General features: G+C 36.7%; 1 protein-coding gene across 1 annotated transcript; it reads right to left on the bottom strand.

Annotated features, from left to right (window-relative positions):
- Window positions 1–1,424: 1,424 nt before the first annotated feature.
- PPP3R1 (protein phosphatase 3, regulatory subunit B, alpha) lies at window positions 1,425–17,622 on the bottom strand. Its single transcript, XM_010079660.1, has 5 exons — window positions 17,588–17,622; window positions 9,211–9,387; window positions 6,949–7,008; window positions 5,880–6,064; window positions 1,425–3,592 (listed from the first exon to the last, which is right to left on the bottom strand). Exons 1-5 carry the CDS (start codon window positions 17,598–17,600, stop codon window positions 3,545–3,547), a joined length of 483 nt encoding a protein of 160 aa, XP_010077962.1. The 5' UTR covers window positions 17,601–17,622; the 3' UTR covers window positions 1,425–3,544.
- Between the last annotated feature and the right edge of the window lie 456 nt (window positions 17,623–18,078).

Genomic DNA, 18,078 nt, shown 5'->3' with positions numbered 1-18,078 from the left:
TGCTGTCAGGACTTAAGAAAGCCTTTGAGTTTAATGTTTTGAGCCTAAAGGAATCAGGGTAGTTAAGTGTTCCTAACCACACATCATGGATCAGTATGTTCCTGGAAAAAGAGTCAGCTGGAATGTTCAGTGGCTGGCTGCCCAACGAGTTGCTGCTACTGGTGGGACAATGTATCTCACAAAAATGAAGACAATAAGAGGCAGATAGTATATTTGAACTTAATCCTAGAATCTGGACCTATATAGATTTTTTTTTTTTAAATCTCTCACAAATGATCTGTAAAGGCAGCCTAGTGAAGCTAAGAGCTTCCAGAAGTACTTGCCAAGTGTACCAGAGCACAAACAACTGTAAAGTGCTGGGTCTCCTTAAAATGCTCTGTGCATGCAACAGAGTAGGGGGAAAGATGACAAAAGCCTAGCCAGAGTCCCAATTTGACTTAAATGTGGGCCCCTTTCTCCTGACCCTGCTAGCCAAACTTGTTACGAAGTCTCTTGCAAAATAATTCAGTTGAGGTTTGTGAATGAAAACAAAAACTGAAATGAAATTATCAAAAACACTAGCAAATTGAGTAAGCATTTTTCTCAATGTCAGTTTCCAGTGCAGCACTTTATAGCATGGGATGATTACTATAGCCAAATTCATTCAAGCCTTCAGTTGCTAAGAGATTTAAGACTTGCTGAATTACCTACATGTACAGCTCTCAGCAGGCTGAGCTATAGAGGGGAGAGTGTGTCCATTTTCAGCACCTCAAGGCAAAACAGTGTGCTGACCTGGTTAGCACATTTTCTGTTCAATGGTTTCTTACATCATTTATTAGCTTGAAAGATAAGGGGAGAGCAAGGTAAGGACACACAAAAGTAATCTAATCTTTATCCCAAAGCAGGTGCATACTGACACTAAAAGGGGTAGAAAGGGAGATGGCAGCAGACAGAAAGCCCAAACAATTGCACCATCTAGAACAACAGCAAACTGCTTCTGTGCTGCTTCTGTGAACGACATACCTGCTACAGGGAGGATTGTTTGCACCAGCAGAGGTCTCAGACCTCTCATTGAGAAAGAAGCTGCCTTTCATTCTCCACCTATATTGAGGTTAGAGATCTTTTTGGTTTTTTAAAACCACCTACTACTTACCACAGTCATTCTGAATTTAGTAGGATTTAAACAAGATATTTTATCCAATTTGGACATTTTACAAAGAGAACCAGATGTGCCTTTAAGAAAAAAAAAATATTCAAGTGGTCTTGAAACACTGAAATGAAGCCTGGAAGTATTCAGAGGACTGTCTGCACCCTGTAGAGTTTTTCAATAAATCTTTATAATCGAAGAGGGAACAAAAACTATGAACAGCAAGCTTTATTTTCTTTAGAGCAGGGTGCAGAGCTGCCTGAAGGTGAACAGGAAAGGCCTGGGTAAGTACTGAAGCCAAGGTTCAAATATTTTATTTTTGTAATCATATAGTATGAAGGTTCTTACAGTTCCCACAACATAAGATGTAGCATGCAGAGGAAAAACTAAACATTCAACATAAACCATTTTTCTCCACACAAACTAAAAAAAACCCCCTCATCCCTCCCCTTCGAGTCCCCCTAAGGAAATAACATTAGCACTAATTTCTATAATGCCAGCCAAGATATGCACAAGCAAGTAAGAGAAATCAAAAGCATTTGCTAAAATGTTTGTAACAAATACTTATGTACAAAAAATTCACAAAAGACTAGTTCCCCCTTGAAGCAGAGCACATGGCAGTTGACACTGGAACAGATACAACCACTGGCTGGGATTATAAGCCACGTACTGATCCAGAGGAAGAAAAATTATATGTAGTGGAGATTTTTGTTTTGAACATTAACATTTACCAAAGTTTGGCAACATTATATCTTAAATTATGCAAATTATGTAAACAAGAGGAACATTTCAAATCGATCTACATGCAAAACTTCATGTCATGCAAGGACACCAAGCACCTGGATTTCTCTCTCACAGACAGAGCCCATGACGTGCAGCACTCAGTTGAAGGAACAGCTATGGCAGACAGGTGCTCGACTGGAGTACGTTCAGACAACCTGCACTTCCCACTGCTGATTATAAAACAATTTTTTAAATAGAAAAACTACTATACAGGAAAGATGTACTGTCCTAAAAAAATCTAGCAAATGTTTTTCTTCCAGCCAATAGTACCATTGCAGAAAAGGGAAGGGATGATATAAAGTTGTAAAACATGGCTCGCTACTTTTATATCACACAAATATATCAAGTTACCATCTGTTACAAATTATGATATGGACAAATCTAGAAAAGAAAAAATTCTCCAGGCAAAAGACTGGAGAACCGCAAGAGGTATAAATTTAGATAGTGTGAAGTTTTCCTCCTCTATGGCATAGGTTAACAAGATTTCCCCCCCATATGAATCCTATATACATATATATATATATATCAAATATTACCAGTTATTTATGCTACCTGTAATATTCTTTAAATGCAGAGGGGAAACAATCATGGTTGAAATAACAGAATTTAAATGGCAAGAACATTTTCTAATCTAAGTACTGTATAAAATAAGTAGATGGGAATCCTGCAGAGTTATGTCGATCCTAATTTCATTAAGCAAAGCACAAGAGAAAATTGTGAATGCATGTAACACCATGAGCAGCTGTATCTAAAATGAGTCCAGAACAGCAGATTTGCCTTAACTTCATGACAGCTGTAACTGCTCCCAGTTCCTAGGTGATGAAATCTAACAGCCATCAAAAGCATTTTGCAGTTACTACATGCACACGAGGGCTAGTTCTTGGCAGTAGCATTAAACTACATTCTCATATTAAGTAGAACTGTACTAAGTTATTTAGCAAAGAGACACAGTCCCTGGTAATATATTAACAGGTATAAATAAACTTAGTCTCCTGTGTTACAAAAAAAAAAAATGTAATTAAGGTGAATTAATAAGCAATGCTTTGTCAGCCAGTCAATATATAGAAACATCTGAACAGTCACAGGAAAAGAAAAGGAGCTGACCTAACACCCAGTTAAAATTTTACATTCTTCTACTATATATATAAAACTGTGTGAAATAAAAGTAAGGATGTATATCCATATATTGAACTGTTAATATTCTGCTTGGCACTTTGTACTCTAAGTTTTGTTTCTGAATCAAGTATATTAAATTAAAGCCCACCTAGCTACTACATATAGAAAGCTACATATATATCTATATATAAATACACACACACATATATATAGATAGATATTTCCTTGTTATAAAAGATGAAGAAAAATAAATTAAAAAGCCAACCCCTTCCCTTTCTCCACCACACTGATATGCTCTTTCCATCTTTGCTGTCCTTCAGACTTTAAAGTGCTACACTGAGTTATTGAGAGAATAAAAGTTCAATAACACTTAGTTGGCTTCATGAGGCTCATGTTGGAAAATGTGGCTTCACAGAGAAAATACTTCCATTTAAATACACAGAGAGCATTGCTGGACATCTTGAGCAGATCTTCAGAGATGGAGAAGAAAGCAAAAGTGTTGGGTGGTGCCCTAGAGAGTCACACATCTACAACCATCTTTTTGTGGATATCTAGGCCTCCTACAACCTAGGAGAAAAAAATAAGTGGTCAGAAATAGGTGATAACTGAAAGCAACATACAAGAAACCACACTTTATTCAGAAGATACATTCAGGTCAATCGTAATTACAGTACTTCCCTGGCCTCTCCAAACTAATTTACATTTCACAGAAACTGGGAGATACAGGAATGAATTATGTATTACCCAAGCTAATTATGTTCATACAATTTACACATTCAAGGGCCTGAAAACAAGTATGAATTACACCATTTTGGCTTTCCTCCCCATCTGCACATTCTAACCTTGTATTCAGTTTCCGCATGTTAAATGAAATGCTAACTTTACTTCTAAAACACCCTGTAAAACTGTGCGTCTTTATATGAGAAGCAAAGAGCCTTAAGAAAGGCAACAGCATTTCTGACAGAACTGCATGCACCTAGAAAAGAATTACCAGCGTTCAGAGGTGTACGATTCATGCACAGAGAAAGGAAGAAAGGTGCAATATCAGAGGAACTTCTTCTAACGCAGAAATAAGATTCAGAGGCCAAATGGTATGGCCAAATGTCACAGAGAAAACCTATTTTTTGTAGACGGCACAAAATTCAAAGAAGGCAGAATGCAAGAACAAGAGGATAACGGATTGTAGGAAAAAAAAGGTGTCTTGTCAGGAGCTCTACAAACCTGAAGAGCTTAAAAGAAAAGAAGAAGAAAAGCAAACAGGTAGTACAAGACAGGAAGTCTGGGCAGAAGCCCAAGGACAAAGAAAAGAAAAGGCAACATATTCAATGGACAGCTGGAAGACAACAGCCTAGTGCAAGAAACGAACAGGTATTTCACTAATCAAAGTGTTTGCAGGCTGCAGCTTATTCTGAGTTCTTTACAGATGAGCACACATTTCCACATGATGCTATGAAAATAAATAAACTCTACGAAAAAAATATGCAGACAATAGAACCTTTTTTGCTTTAATAGTTTGGGGGAGGGTAGATTTTTTTCTTTTTTTGAACCTGCACTAATAATGAGTATGAACAAGTTATGTTTGAACTGAAGTCGTAAATTCAAAGAGAAGGAAACAAAAGCAACACTTGAGTGCCTATCGACTCAAAACTGTGCTACCCAGGTGTACGTTCATTAATACGCCATTTAAAATTAATATGTAAACACTCAATATTGTGATTTTCAAATGTTCACATTTCAATGCATCATTTACTTTTTTACTTTTTTTTAAAGAGAGAAAGAATTTAAAACTTGCTGTCAACTAATTAAATAAATACACAACATAGCTGAAAATCAACCATTTCAAGTCTCAAGTGCTACTTTCAAGCATTCTGCTCAGTAAAATCCAGAGTTTTTAAAATGCACCTTTCAACTGTTTGTTCTTTTTCAAGAGCAGCACTTGAGGGGTTACTCTCCCTGTAACTGACACAAATCCCACTACCCTGGGCTTTGTAAAATCCCCCTTCTGCAGCTGGTGATAATCTCCCCAGTCTCTCTCCACACTGCAAAGATAAACCTTTCTAAAGGGTGGTTTGGAGCAGACAGCTAGTTTAGAGATTGGGAGATTAACCTAAAGTTCACCTCCATGGAACACACCTCTCCTCTCCAGGCACCACCCCAGATAGTGACACTTTTTGAAAGAGAGAACTGCAATGACACACTCTGGTTTTTACAGCTTTCAGATGGTATGAAGCATCCCCACCCCCTAGCAGACTATACATGCCTGCCCACCACAGTTTTTTTTCACTCAGTATATTCAATTAAGCAGCTAGAGACATTTAAAACAACCCAACGCACTGTTTCTTTTTTAATCACACATAACAGTTGAAAATAGGGAAAACCAGCCTCCTACAACAAGCCAGTCACTCGCAACTCATCTTTAAAGCTGCTATATTCTACCAGCATAGAGACTGAAATCCAATATGTGTCTTTGTGTCAAGCTAGCATTTCTGTCTATGTACAAAAATAATTACAACTGGTCTTGTGTTTAGTATATCATAAAATGACATACAAATTATTTTGTAAAAGTTGCTGTGCTCTGAACAAAGCAACCTTCTTCAGGCATGCTAGATTCAATGGGAGAGTCTGCATCTGGAGGGAACTGATTAATGACTTCTTCGTAGGCCACAAGACACATTGCTCCACTGGAAGCCATAAGACAAAACGCCATCTATAATAAATCTGGGCCAAACAGTGACTGTTGCCAGATCAGAAGAAACACTCTGCTTTTATAATCTTACCCTTTATACTGTTTACTATTTTTCCTCTTTTTTTTTTACATTCCAAATTATCAAAGTTTTCTTTAGAGGTTACTTACAGCACAGAATTCTTCAAAGGATATTCTTCCATCACCATCCTTATCTGCATTAATTATGGTTTTATCTACAATTTGCTGTAACTGAGTGTCTTTGAGATTGTTCCCAACCATCATCTTCAGCACCTGGAAGAGCTCTCCATTTGAGATATAACCATCTTTGTCCATATCATAAATGCGAAAAGCAACTGCAGAAGTAAAATATATATTATATGTAAAACTTTCAGTAACAAATGTGGTTGGAGAAGAGCCATATACATTCATGTGCTTTGCATTAATAATAAGTGATGACACAAGCCTGCACAAACTGAGAAAAATACTACATTTAAGTGAGATTTCTGACAGCCTTTCCATTTCATTCTGAAAACATGAAACATCAGAAACAATAGAATTAATCACATTTAAAAGAGAACAACTCACTTTAGAAATGTCAATTGGAATTGTTTTAACACCAGCAGTAAGAGAACTCTATAAAAAACTGCAAAAAGTAAAGTACCCAGGTAGCAATTCATTTGCAAGCAGAAAAAATTACAACCTTCAGGGAACAGATGATTCAAAATTCTACCTGGTTACTTTGTTGCAAACAATTTGGCATTAAGACTGACTTTGTTTTTAAACATTTCAGTCTTAGTTATTGAAAGCTACATCCATGAGTGACCTATCCCTTCCCCACTCCAAAAGCTTGGGTCATGTTGTGTTCCTGAGATGCAGTTCTCAAACAAGAATTTAGTGCTGTTCTACTGTAGTACCAAAAAATAAAATGTTATTTTAATGCCCCCATAAAGCAAAGGACATTGCTACACAGATCTGTAAAGTAAATATTCTTAAATGATTTTTTTTTTAACCAGGAAGCAACTGAAGATACTCAGAAGACAACCTCCTCAAACCTGCCCCGCAGAAAAGAGTGCTGGCAAATTCTTCATACAAATGACAGTGTATGCAAAAAGCTTACAATCTTAATGATTTCCCACTTTTAAAAGAACCTGGATTTGCTGATTCCTCAAGATTAACTAACAAAACAATTTTTTGATCCTCAAAAATATATTTGTTAAGGAAAAATCAAAATACTTACACCTCAACTTCTGTTCCTTATCTCCTTTGACACTGAATTGGGAGACACCTTCTATAAATTCTAAAGAACACAAGAAAACATTTAGCAAAAAAAGTGTATTTTTTTTAATAAACGAAGGAAATAATCATTACACTTCCTAAAAATTTCTGAGTAAGAATCTAAATTACCCTAAAACCTTTAAAATGTAGCCCACCTTGTGACACTTAAGTGTCTACATACTTTGATACTCCAGTGTTCTTTAGTGGGAAGTACTCCAAATCCAATACTGCGCTCACTGAACAGACTTGTTCAACACCAGTATTAAAATAATTTTGTTCCTAGACTTTCACAAAAATCCATCAAGATCTCTACGAAAGCTGCTGCAGTGGGGATTCTAATTGTATAGCTCAAGACTGGTTTCTCAAAGCAAGAATTACATTAAAGCCGAAAACTACTCTAAACCAAATTCCTAAAAAACCCTTTTTTTTTCCTATGAGAAATACAGTAAAAAGAGAACTAATATTGTTTAAGAATTAAGTCATTATCCCAGGTGCAAACTCTTGAGTTGCCAAAAAAATAAAACCCCGGGATGTGACATGTCTGGATGAGATCCAGTAACTAGACTTATTAAGAGTGCAAAACTGCAAGCTAAACTGTGGTACAGAAAGAATACAGAGGAAGAGCAATATAGCATTATGCTGAAAGCCGTACTACAGTTTCAACAAGTTTTGTGACATTAAATCAACAATTCCTATATGATTTATCAATGAAATGCTTGACTGATTTTTTTTTTAACCATTATGCTTTAAGATTAATCTTAAATGCTAGGTCTTTCAATAAAATAATGCAAGTTTCCTCACACTAGTAATTTTCTTTTTTATAGAACCACCGAATGGTTTGGGTTGGAAGGGACCTTAGAGATTCAACCCCCCTGCCATGGGCAGGGACACCCTCCACTAGACCAGGTTGCTCAAAGCCTCATCCAGCCTGGCCTTGAACACCTCCAGGGATGGGGCATCCACAGCTTCCCTGGGCAACCTGTGCCAGTGCCTCACCACCCTCACAGGAAAAAATTTCCTCCTTATATCTAATCAGAGCCTACCCTCTTTCAGTTTGAAACTTTTTCTTTGAGCTTCCCTCTGAGACAGAAATAAAGAAATTAAATGAATCAAACTTGGACAGACAACAACAATAGAATTCATTGCCACCTACTGCAGCAGCATAATTTTATTATACAGAATTGATTCTGACAACTTCCTGTTCCCACCCAAGAGGAACAGCTCTTGGTAATTATATTAATCACAGCTCAATGTCACACACAATATACCTCCATCTTTCATCACTGCCTATTGTTCACAAGGGAATTTTGGACAGTTACGTACGCTTTGGAAACTGATAGCAAGAAAGTCTCAAAAACTCAACGTTCCAGTTACATTGTAGTTCTCCCTACAGAAGTTTAAAGGGTTTTGTAAAAGTTAACAGCTTTTGTATGTTAATGTTTTATTTTAAATGTCAGCCTGTCAATACAAATGAGATTTAATAAATTTATCCAGCTAAAAAAAAAACTTAAAGAAAAACTGGTTAACCTTTTCTAGTCATGAGCAATATGAAATAATAAGTATTAGCTTGAGCAGAAGTTACAGATATTACTACTTCTAAGGGTCAGAGACTGTTTTAACATCAACTAGTAATGAAGATTTTTAACCTGCTGGTCCTTTCAATCATGAATATTTAAGAGTCAAAAAATTTTGAGGCATGTACTAAAAATTTCTTTTGAAGTGTCTACCTAAGATCATAAAAAAAATCCTGTAAAAGAAGCATCAACAGAAAAATTTGGAACATTTTCACAATTTAAAAAACTATTTTCAAAATACTACAAAAGAGAGATCTCATACCATTTGGATAAATACAACTTATGCACAGACACACAACTTACACAATCCACCCCACTGTTTTTCAGTCTCTTCAGCTGAAAAATATACTTCTGATAGCACCACAATTGAAAGTCTGAATTGGTGTACTTCAAGAGATACTTAAACAAGTAGTCCTAAATCGGTATGACCTGGAAAGGTATTACTAAACAATCTGCTCTTTTAAGCATTTATTTCAGGAATGCATTGCCGTACCACAGAAACTAGTTTTACTGGTATTCAGTTTCACTAGGAATTAGAACCTTTTTTTGATTAACAAGTTTTCATCCTTCCTTTCTCAGATGAAGCAAAATTTGAATTCTAAGGCTCCAGGAATTCCAATAAAATACCACCACTTTTCACTGTGTCTTACCTTTGAAGTCCACTTCTCCATTTCCATCTGTGTCAAATATATCTATTACCCGTTGTACTAATGGGTTCTGTTGCAATTCAGGTAAAGACATGAACTCTTCCACGCTCAAAGAACCAGAGTTGTCCAAATCAAGCTTTTTAAATCTCTTTCCTAGTCGTTTTATCTCATCAGCATCAACTGAAAGGAAAAAAAAAAAGCCACATGTATTTTCAGAAATGTTTCAGTAAACCCTTTGCCAGTTAAACACAATGCACATTTCTTCATTGCTTTCCTACCAGAATTTCTTCTACTTTGTTTCAACTATGAAATACTCTCATAGAAGATTATAAAGATAGCGTCAAATTCTGAAGACAAACACAAGCCTTTTCATTTTATGTTAAATAAAACTTACCTTTTTTCCTCCCTGCACCAGCCATAATACACAGCCTTGACTCACCGAATACCACAGGCTGACACAACATTTTTAAGGATTGAGGATGCTTAGCTAGTTCTTAGTCAGAGAGCTCTTGCAAATACCAGGTATGAAGAAATTAAAGAAGAGATTGAGTTTTTTTTGAAGGAGCTAGCATTATGCTTACACTAGACTAACACAGTGAGTTAGAAAGTCAGTTATATTAGTAAGTGTATTAGCAAAACTAGTGCTTCTTAAGCACACCAAACATACGGGATGTCCTGAGATACATGCTAAGTTAAACACGTTAACACAGCCTCACTGTTCACCACTCATCACTCACCTACTCAAAACATCACCCAGACAGATCTAAGATTTTTTTTTTCCTCCATCTCAATCAGGAAATAGACATACCTGTAGCCATGACCTGCATACATCTATTTTGTCCTAGAAATTGAAACAGATTCAGGTTCTGCAGTAGTACCACTTCATCTACCCTCTTCAAATTTGAAGAGAATCTCAAGAAAAGCACATACCTACCACTCTACTTTACACCTCTGATTTTGACAGGTATAGGTTAAATCTGTAAATCCATAAGCACCACTAAAAAAGCTTGGAAAATGTTCCCTGTAACAACCTGAAAATTCCCTACCAGCAGCTTGATTTACAAGACAAAAGTTAGTTCACAAATTGCTCACTATGGCTACCAAGGAGAAACTGAGGTACTTAGGAAGTCCTATAAAGTAGCCAGCATACAGCAAACCACAGCAAACATATCTTTCAGAACCGGAAGCTAACTCCCCATACCAATTTCTTTCCTAACATGAACAGTCTCCTCAATATTTCTTAGCTCTATTTAATGTGTTTGCTTCAATAGTAAAATAAATTGTTTCTTAACTTCTACAAGGCACATAGATACATGCCACCTGATCCACTTTACATCACATTAATACCTTCTTAGCCTTTTGCAGAAGTGCAGCATAAAAACAAACAGTCCTTAGTCTTTCCGATACTTAAGGTCAGCCTACATGCAGAGCTTTCTCTTTGGAAATTGTAGTCGATTCAGAGACCTGATCCTCTACCAAAGCAGTAACAAGCTTCCACCACCATTTCTTGATATCCTTGTCTAAAAACTAGACACATATCCAGAGATACACACAACTGTGGTATTTCGGAATGAAAGGGAGACAGCATGCTAAAAGTCCAGAAGCACAAGACTTATTTTACCTGAATAGTCAATTCTGACATTCTGCAGTTTGTCTTGGTAACTGCTTGCAACTACAGAGGTAGAAGGCAAAAAAAGCGTCGATACACCCAGAATCTTCCCTTTGCTGTGCCAGCAAGTGATAGATCTGATTCTGCCTCTAGGGCTATAAAAACAAGGCTAAACAGCATTTGCAGAGGCTTAAAGTAGTTTCCTCATTTTCCAGTATGTAATTTGGCATTTCAACTAATTAGGCTCTCAAGTGCAATAAAGCCACTTTTTTTTTCCCACCAGTTTATGCGGAAGCCTAGAACATGACTAAAGGTGTGCCCTTAACAGCACGACATCGCACCACAGCATCAGGAGCACATTACTGTCGGCATAGCTACACAGCAACCCCTCTGGATCACGTGAAAGGAATGATCACCATATGATAAGCTATATGGAGAACGTAATCACGACACCAAAAGATGACAGCATTAAAAGAGAATGGCAATGCAGACCTCCACTGGCAATTAGCCCAAATAGTTGCTTATGAGTTCTGCCAACAGAAAATGCTTCTTTTCACCAATATGCTGACGGTATTTGTCAACTGTTGTTTCTATCCACAGAAACTCATTGTTTTCCATTTTTCCTCAAAATCTTAAAACTGTAAATGGAGTTAGTCTCTGAAATGGTAGGTGCTACCTACCCTCACTCCCTGCCCTGCTGCCAGAAAAGCTATTGGACCCACTACAGCTTAATGCAAAGCTACCCCTTTGGCAAGCTGTTAACACGGGAACCTCATTTTTACTGCAAGCTCTACTCCAGATTTGCAACTCACATAGAACAAGTTAATATCCTCAAATAAATCCTTACAGCATAAGCATTTGAAAAAGCAAAACACCATTAAGGGTGGCTTGTCACACTACAATGTAAACACATTTTCACCGTAAAATGAATGAACAGACATAATTTATACCTATACTACAATAACGTATATAAGGACTTTTACAGCCATGAGTCTCTCTCAACTTTTATCAGTCATGTTTAAAATGATGTCCTGGTCCAACCACAACTCTCCTGCTTCCTTAGCTGAACTCAGAAATCGCAATAAATTTCAAGTAACTGGCCATTGTTTTGTTAAAAAAAATCCCTCACGAATTATCTGTTTTTGAAATCAGAAGTTTGCAATTGGATCTAGAACTCAAGCCGGGAAACCCTGAAATCAAATTCTGTGAGGGTTTCTATTAGAATCATAGAATGGTTTGGGTTGGAAGGGACTTTAAAGATCATCTACAACTATTTCACACTGGAAAAAAACAAGAACAATAAAAGGTACATACATTATTTCTTTAAAAAAACCAAAAAAAATTCACTTTAAAACAACTAAACAGTGCAGAGCCCCAAAGATGATGAAGGGAATGGAGCATCTCCCTTATGAGGAAAGGCTGAGGGAGCTGGGTCTCTTTAGCCTGGAAAAGAGGAGACTGAGGGGTGACCTAATCAATGTTTATAAATATGTAAAGGGTGAGTGTCAGGAGGATGGAGCCAGGCTCTTCTCTGTGACATCTAGTGATAGGACAAGGGGCAATGGGTTCAAGCTGGAACACAGGAGGTTCCACTTGAATATGAGAAAAAACTTCTTCACGGTGAGGGTGACAGAGTACTGGAACAGGCTGCCCAGAGAGGTTGTGGAGTCTCCTTCTCTGGAGACATTCAAAGCCCGCCTGGATGCGTTCCTGTGTGATCTGATCTAGGTGTTCCTGCTCCGGCAGGGGGATTGGACTAGATGATCTTTCGAGGTCCCTTCCAATCTCTAACGCTCTGTGATTCTGTGATTTCCTTAGTAGTTCATGAGCATAAAAGCCTCTGATCGTAATTAACATATATGGATAAACACAACATCTGCAGATCAGTGTTCCATAACTGACTGTATGAGGATTTCGTATCAGAACAATTCCATTATTTTTTCCTTAAATATATTGCAAGCACCTCACCTACCTTTAAAAACCTTTCCACAAACTGAAATTTAAAAAGCTTATACACTTTAAAAAATTCGTATTTCAGTAACATCTTTGTCTTCATAAAATAACTTTTTAAAAAGAATGTAAAACAAGGAAGAATATTACAGAAGAAGCCTTAAATTTGCATAGTTTTTGTCTATTCATTTTTTCTTTGGTTCACAGTCATAATTTTGCTGACTTTCTGCCTGAACGAAAAACCATGTAAGTTTTCTGGGTTTTGGGGTTTGTTTTATTTGATTTAGATTTTTTAAATGAAAACAGCATACATTTATGTATAAGAGCAGCTTTCAGTTATATCCTAGTCATTTTTTGTTCAGATTTCCTCCCCAAACGCATCTATGCTATGTCCTCATCTCTGACAGATGTGCCCTTTTTCACAAGACCGCTTCTTCCTCAGTACTTAGCAACAGACTGACCTTAAAATTTCACACAGCTATCACTGAAGAACACAGTACTGAATTTACTGAATTAAATTTTCAGAGCCTGAACAAAATACTTCTTTCCTTTTTCTCTGAAGGCTCCTTACAGACAACCTAGTGCCCACATAAACATCCTGAAGCTATACTGTAAATACAAGGCACAAGATCATTCAGATACAGTGAAGTTTTCTGAGCTGGAAGGACTGATGGTGGCAGTAGAAGACAGAATTTTACAAGACAAGCTCAGAAGACCAGGATAGAGATCAAACCTAGGAAATCTGAGGAGGTCCAAGTCCACAATAGTGTAAACAGGGTGATAACATCACTGAGCAACATAAGGAGGATCAAGCTTTGTTTATAGCATTTGAGGCAGAGTTTGCCTATGACTCATCACAGCGGTCTGAGCTTCCTTGAGCTCTGGCCACAGTGAGCGTTCCTCTAACCTCAAACTCAAGATAGCCTTTTTTGTGCTTTGCTCACCAGTTGACATGAAGTGCTGTGCTTCCTATGCTTTTCAGCAGAATCAGAAAGGATCTCATCAGCTTGGCACTGATAACACAGCTTACAAACTTACTAACTGGCAAGAAATAATACCTGTTAAACGTTCTTCTTTAAAAGGCTTTGCTGATAGCCCAGCAGAAACATCAAATTATTCACTGTTTTACAGCACACAGAATTATTTATTTCATTCACCTTGTAACTAACACAATAAGGTGAGGTTTTTTAAGCAGTTCCAGTATTAAGGATTTTTTGTTAAATAACTATCAGTATTTTCAAGAGATTCCTCTCAAGTATTAAAATTCTAGAACCAACAATACCTGCTGTCCATCTTGAATTCATTTGCATACATGTAAAAATGTGATGAATCAGGTTAAAATGCAAGAACTCCATGCTTCCAATAAACCACATGCAAATGTCCTGTGTGGCTCCCATTTTAGTACAGGAGTTTATCTTTCAGATGAATGCTCTCTAATATGTTGATATGTATTACTGAGTACCCTCCTCCTTTCCCCCAACACAGAAGAGCAGAGGGACGATCCATGATGTTTTACAACAATTGTTTGTATCAAGCTGTCTCTCACATAACTGATGCTCATACAGTATTGTAAAAATCACCAAGGGGCAACTCAAAAAGCTTCATTAAAAGCAAATTTCTGGAGTGCAGTGTATTCTATGTTGAAAAGAAGTAATTTCAGACAATTTGTATTGATGGTATTTTTTCTAGTGAACTTAAAGGTCCACTGCTAGTTTGCTATTATTGTAACAGTCAAAAGTAAAGAGTGCCTTAAAAATTCAGATCTCTTGGAAATCCACTACATTCAGTGATATTTTAACAGGATAATTGCTTATGCATTCAGAAGCACTGTACATTGATTGCTGCAGAGTACACAACGCTCACAGAGGCATCTGCAAAGTATACAAACCTTAGAAAAGTTGTACATCTCTCAGGAAAGAGGTGCTGGGCACTTCTGAAATCTAGGTGTTTACCTAAATGTTTAAACCTGTATTGAAAAGGTTGGCTTTTCAGATTCTCTTAGAACACTGGCTCAGAGTTACAACAAACAAAAAACAGACCAAAAAGCATGGTTGCAGAGAGCCTAGTTTCCACATATCTTTCAAAGATGAGATCATTAAAACAGGAATATTCCTAAGGTATTAGAAAAAAGACTTTTGTAAATAAAACATGTTCTGAAATTTATTTTCAATGTTTCCAGGTTAAAAAGATTATTTTTTTCTCCATTAGAACAGATTGCGGAGATCTCAAAATAAAAACAGACCTTCAGTAAAAGCTCTCACCTCTATCTACAGTCTTGTCTGATTCACAAATATAATGTTTCAGAGTAGCAATCAAGACAGCCATTTCGGTCTTGGAGATCAGATTTCAAAAAGATGACGCCCTTGAGAACACATTCAACCACTTGTCTTGTATATGCTTACAGGCAGCTGGCCTAATCCTTTTCATGACTTCAGATGTGTCAATTACAATTTAAGTCAGAAAAGAGATACTAGTCTCCTTACCCTAAAAACAAAACATACTATAAAATATTGCTATAGTATTATAAACTATTTTCTACTATGAAGTACTATACTACAAAATACAGTTTACTATACTATAAAACCATTTTCTTCACAGCTTTTTGCTATGATAAAATTTTCTTATGGATAATTTGACATGGCTTGGCTGACATCAAATTTTCCCCATGTGAAACAGCACTATATTTTCAGTAATTTCTCAGATGCAGCACAGCTGAGAAACGAAACCATACTGTTTTAAGGAATCTAGCAACACTAATTCACCCACTGAAAAGAACTGATGTTCTAAAATGAAGGGTAAAAAGAATATTCTTGACTACTTAATGGTGTGCATCGTCTACATAGTATCCCAAATTTGCCTCCTGTAACTGCCAACTTTAAAACAAAATAATTATAAAACGAGATACCAAAATAGCAACTGCAATGCCAGGCAGAGGTTACGACCCAATGCCACCATGCAGACAGCATAAATGTATTTTCATTAACTGACCCTCTCTCAAAAGTCTAACCATTCAAAAATCCTTATCAAATGATCTTCAAAAACATTGTCTGGTCTTGTCCGGAAAAGCTTTTGTCCTGTCAGTGACAACTACACTGAAGTGAACATTTAACATTTGAAGAACAAGGTGAATACCTACTTAGCGGACTTATTCACAGACACTCTACAGTAAAACAGCTGTGCCCCAAACAAATCCTGCTCTTTCAGGATATTCAGGCATGCAGAATCTTTAAACACAGTGGAATTATTCCATTGATTAGGCACAATAACGCAAAGGGATGTCTGTGATAACTACATCTTCCCCAAGGTATGTCATTAGGTTGCCCTGAGAAGCAGCTGACTTTCTCTCTACTGTGAGAGCCATCAAAGCAGAAAAAGCTTTAAACATGCAAAATGTCAGATTGACACAATATCCTCAACATACTGTTTAACCACAGAATATAATGTAGAAATCTTCTCCTTCTCTGCAACAAAAAGAGGCAAAAAAAGCTCAGTAATAAGCCTTTAGGTTGGCAGTTGCTACCAATAAATATATCTTGTCCTGAAATCAAAAGTTAAGGATGGCAACACATTGCTTACAACTCTGGCAGAGACATATCCAGATTTAAAAAAAAAAAAAAAAAAATTCCTCAGAAGGCATCTTGTCCCTAAGGAAAATCTGACCAATGAAGCAGTAACCCAAGACCGATATATAGGATCCAGAAAAAGACTAAAGTCTTCACCAAATATTAAACTTCCACCTGCATATCCATATTTATCAAATTATACACTGAAAGCATAACACCGCAAGGCAGTGCTGTGGGTAAGATTCTCAAATGTTTACAAACTGATGACTCAAATCGTAACTCATGTGGACACCTGTATTAGGCACAGAGGACTTGCCAACTATAGTTAAAGTCTCATTTCTCTAAAAAACATACCTAGAAAAAAATTTCCTCCATGACTATTTTATGTTACCATCTGACTTAGGAGAGCTGGAGTGCAGTTATGACTAGCATTGTGAAAGCAACCTAGAAGACAGTGCCTATCTTGACAAATTTATTATCCTATTCAAAAACAAGATCTGATATACCAAAGGTGAGGGATTTTATCAAGCAGTCCATACATACATACACAGGTCTACACATGATTTAGTGCTGAAGAAAAACATTCAACGAAAAAAGCAGTTAAAATTAACTACAATTAGCATAACACCACAGGAACATTTCACAAGACAACCCTTTCTTTGGTCAATTTCATGCAAGAAATAGTTTGTTAGGGTAGACTAACCCTGTGAGACAGAGCAATTGATTTTATGCTCACATGGCCAAAACCAACCACCAAGTGGCTTCTCACCTAAATGCCTGGCTGCAAGCATACACAGGAAAAAAAAATGCTCTTTAGCCACAACCTCTCTTTCCTCTGAGGGTACAAAGACAGTTTAGGCAACATACTTCGCTCCTAACATAGCACATACTTCACCACAAACTGTTCCACATCTGAGGAACTGGCACTGACGCAAAGGCCCACCAGTTGAACTACCATTTATAACGCTTCCCTGTACAGACATCAAAACTATCAGAATTTTATTTTGTATTCTAATAACCTTTATAACTGATTATTTTTGAAGATGGACTGATTTTTAATTTTACGATCTAAAACCAAAAGCCATATTTTTTCCAAAGGTAATCTTTCACCTTTTAATTTTATCCTTTTTGTTAGTATATAAACTCCATAACTTTTCAAGCAGTAAATTCAGAAAATTCACACATGAAAGTTGTACATATCGACCTCCAAATAAGATTAACCTCTCCAACAATATAATGTAGCAATTAAAAAACTTACAGTGCGAGCACATTTCCAAAGGGTAGCTTGCCTCATTTCCCTGAAAAACAAAAAAAGAAAAGTCACAATTATTCCCAAGTTAGCTTGGAGGAACAATTTTAAGCTTCAGCACTGTGAAGATCTTGGGCAATACCAGTAACATGGTTATTTAAAAATATATACATATGTTTTAAGCCTAAGAACCATGGACAGTGTTTTATCTGGATAGGTTCTGTTACCAAAACAAAGAAATATAAAACCATATATGAAGGGAGGTCTCTTCTGATGAGAATTCCCATTAAAATATCAGCAGTCCACACAATGATGATATGAACTTCAATCCCATAGTCTAAACTCCAAAAAAATCAAACTCACTACTTATATATTGTGCAAATGCTACTTTTCAGGTTAAAATATTTAATTTCAAGACTTCACATAATCTGCTTTACCATTATGTTTTATGCACCGACATGTCCTTATGAGTTACCATGACAAACCTTACTCAATTAGCA

The sequence above is a fragment of the Pterocles gutturalis genome, unplaced genomic scaffold (genome assembly GCF_000699245.1).
Source record: "Pterocles gutturalis isolate BGI_N339 unplaced genomic scaffold, ASM69924v1 scaffold16584, whole genome shotgun sequence".
Taxonomy (NCBI): Eukaryota; Metazoa; Chordata; class Aves; order Pterocliformes; family Pteroclidae; genus Pterocles; species Pterocles gutturalis.
Note: the sequence above shows the minus strand (reverse complement) of the source record. Positions and strands in the feature narration are given on the sequence as shown.

Excerpts from the sequence above, each read along its gene's own strand:
- PPP3R1 (XM_010079660.1), bottom strand. Across the intron at positions 6,065-6,948 it reads TAAGGAACAGAAGTTGAGGT|TTGCTTTTCGCATTTATGAT; the intron begins GTAAGTATTTTG and ends TTACTTCTGCAG. Across the intron at positions 3,593-5,879 it reads CCTTTGAAGAATTCTGTGCT|GTTGTAGGAGGCCTAGATAT; the intron begins GTAAGTAACCTC and ends TTTTTCTCCTAG.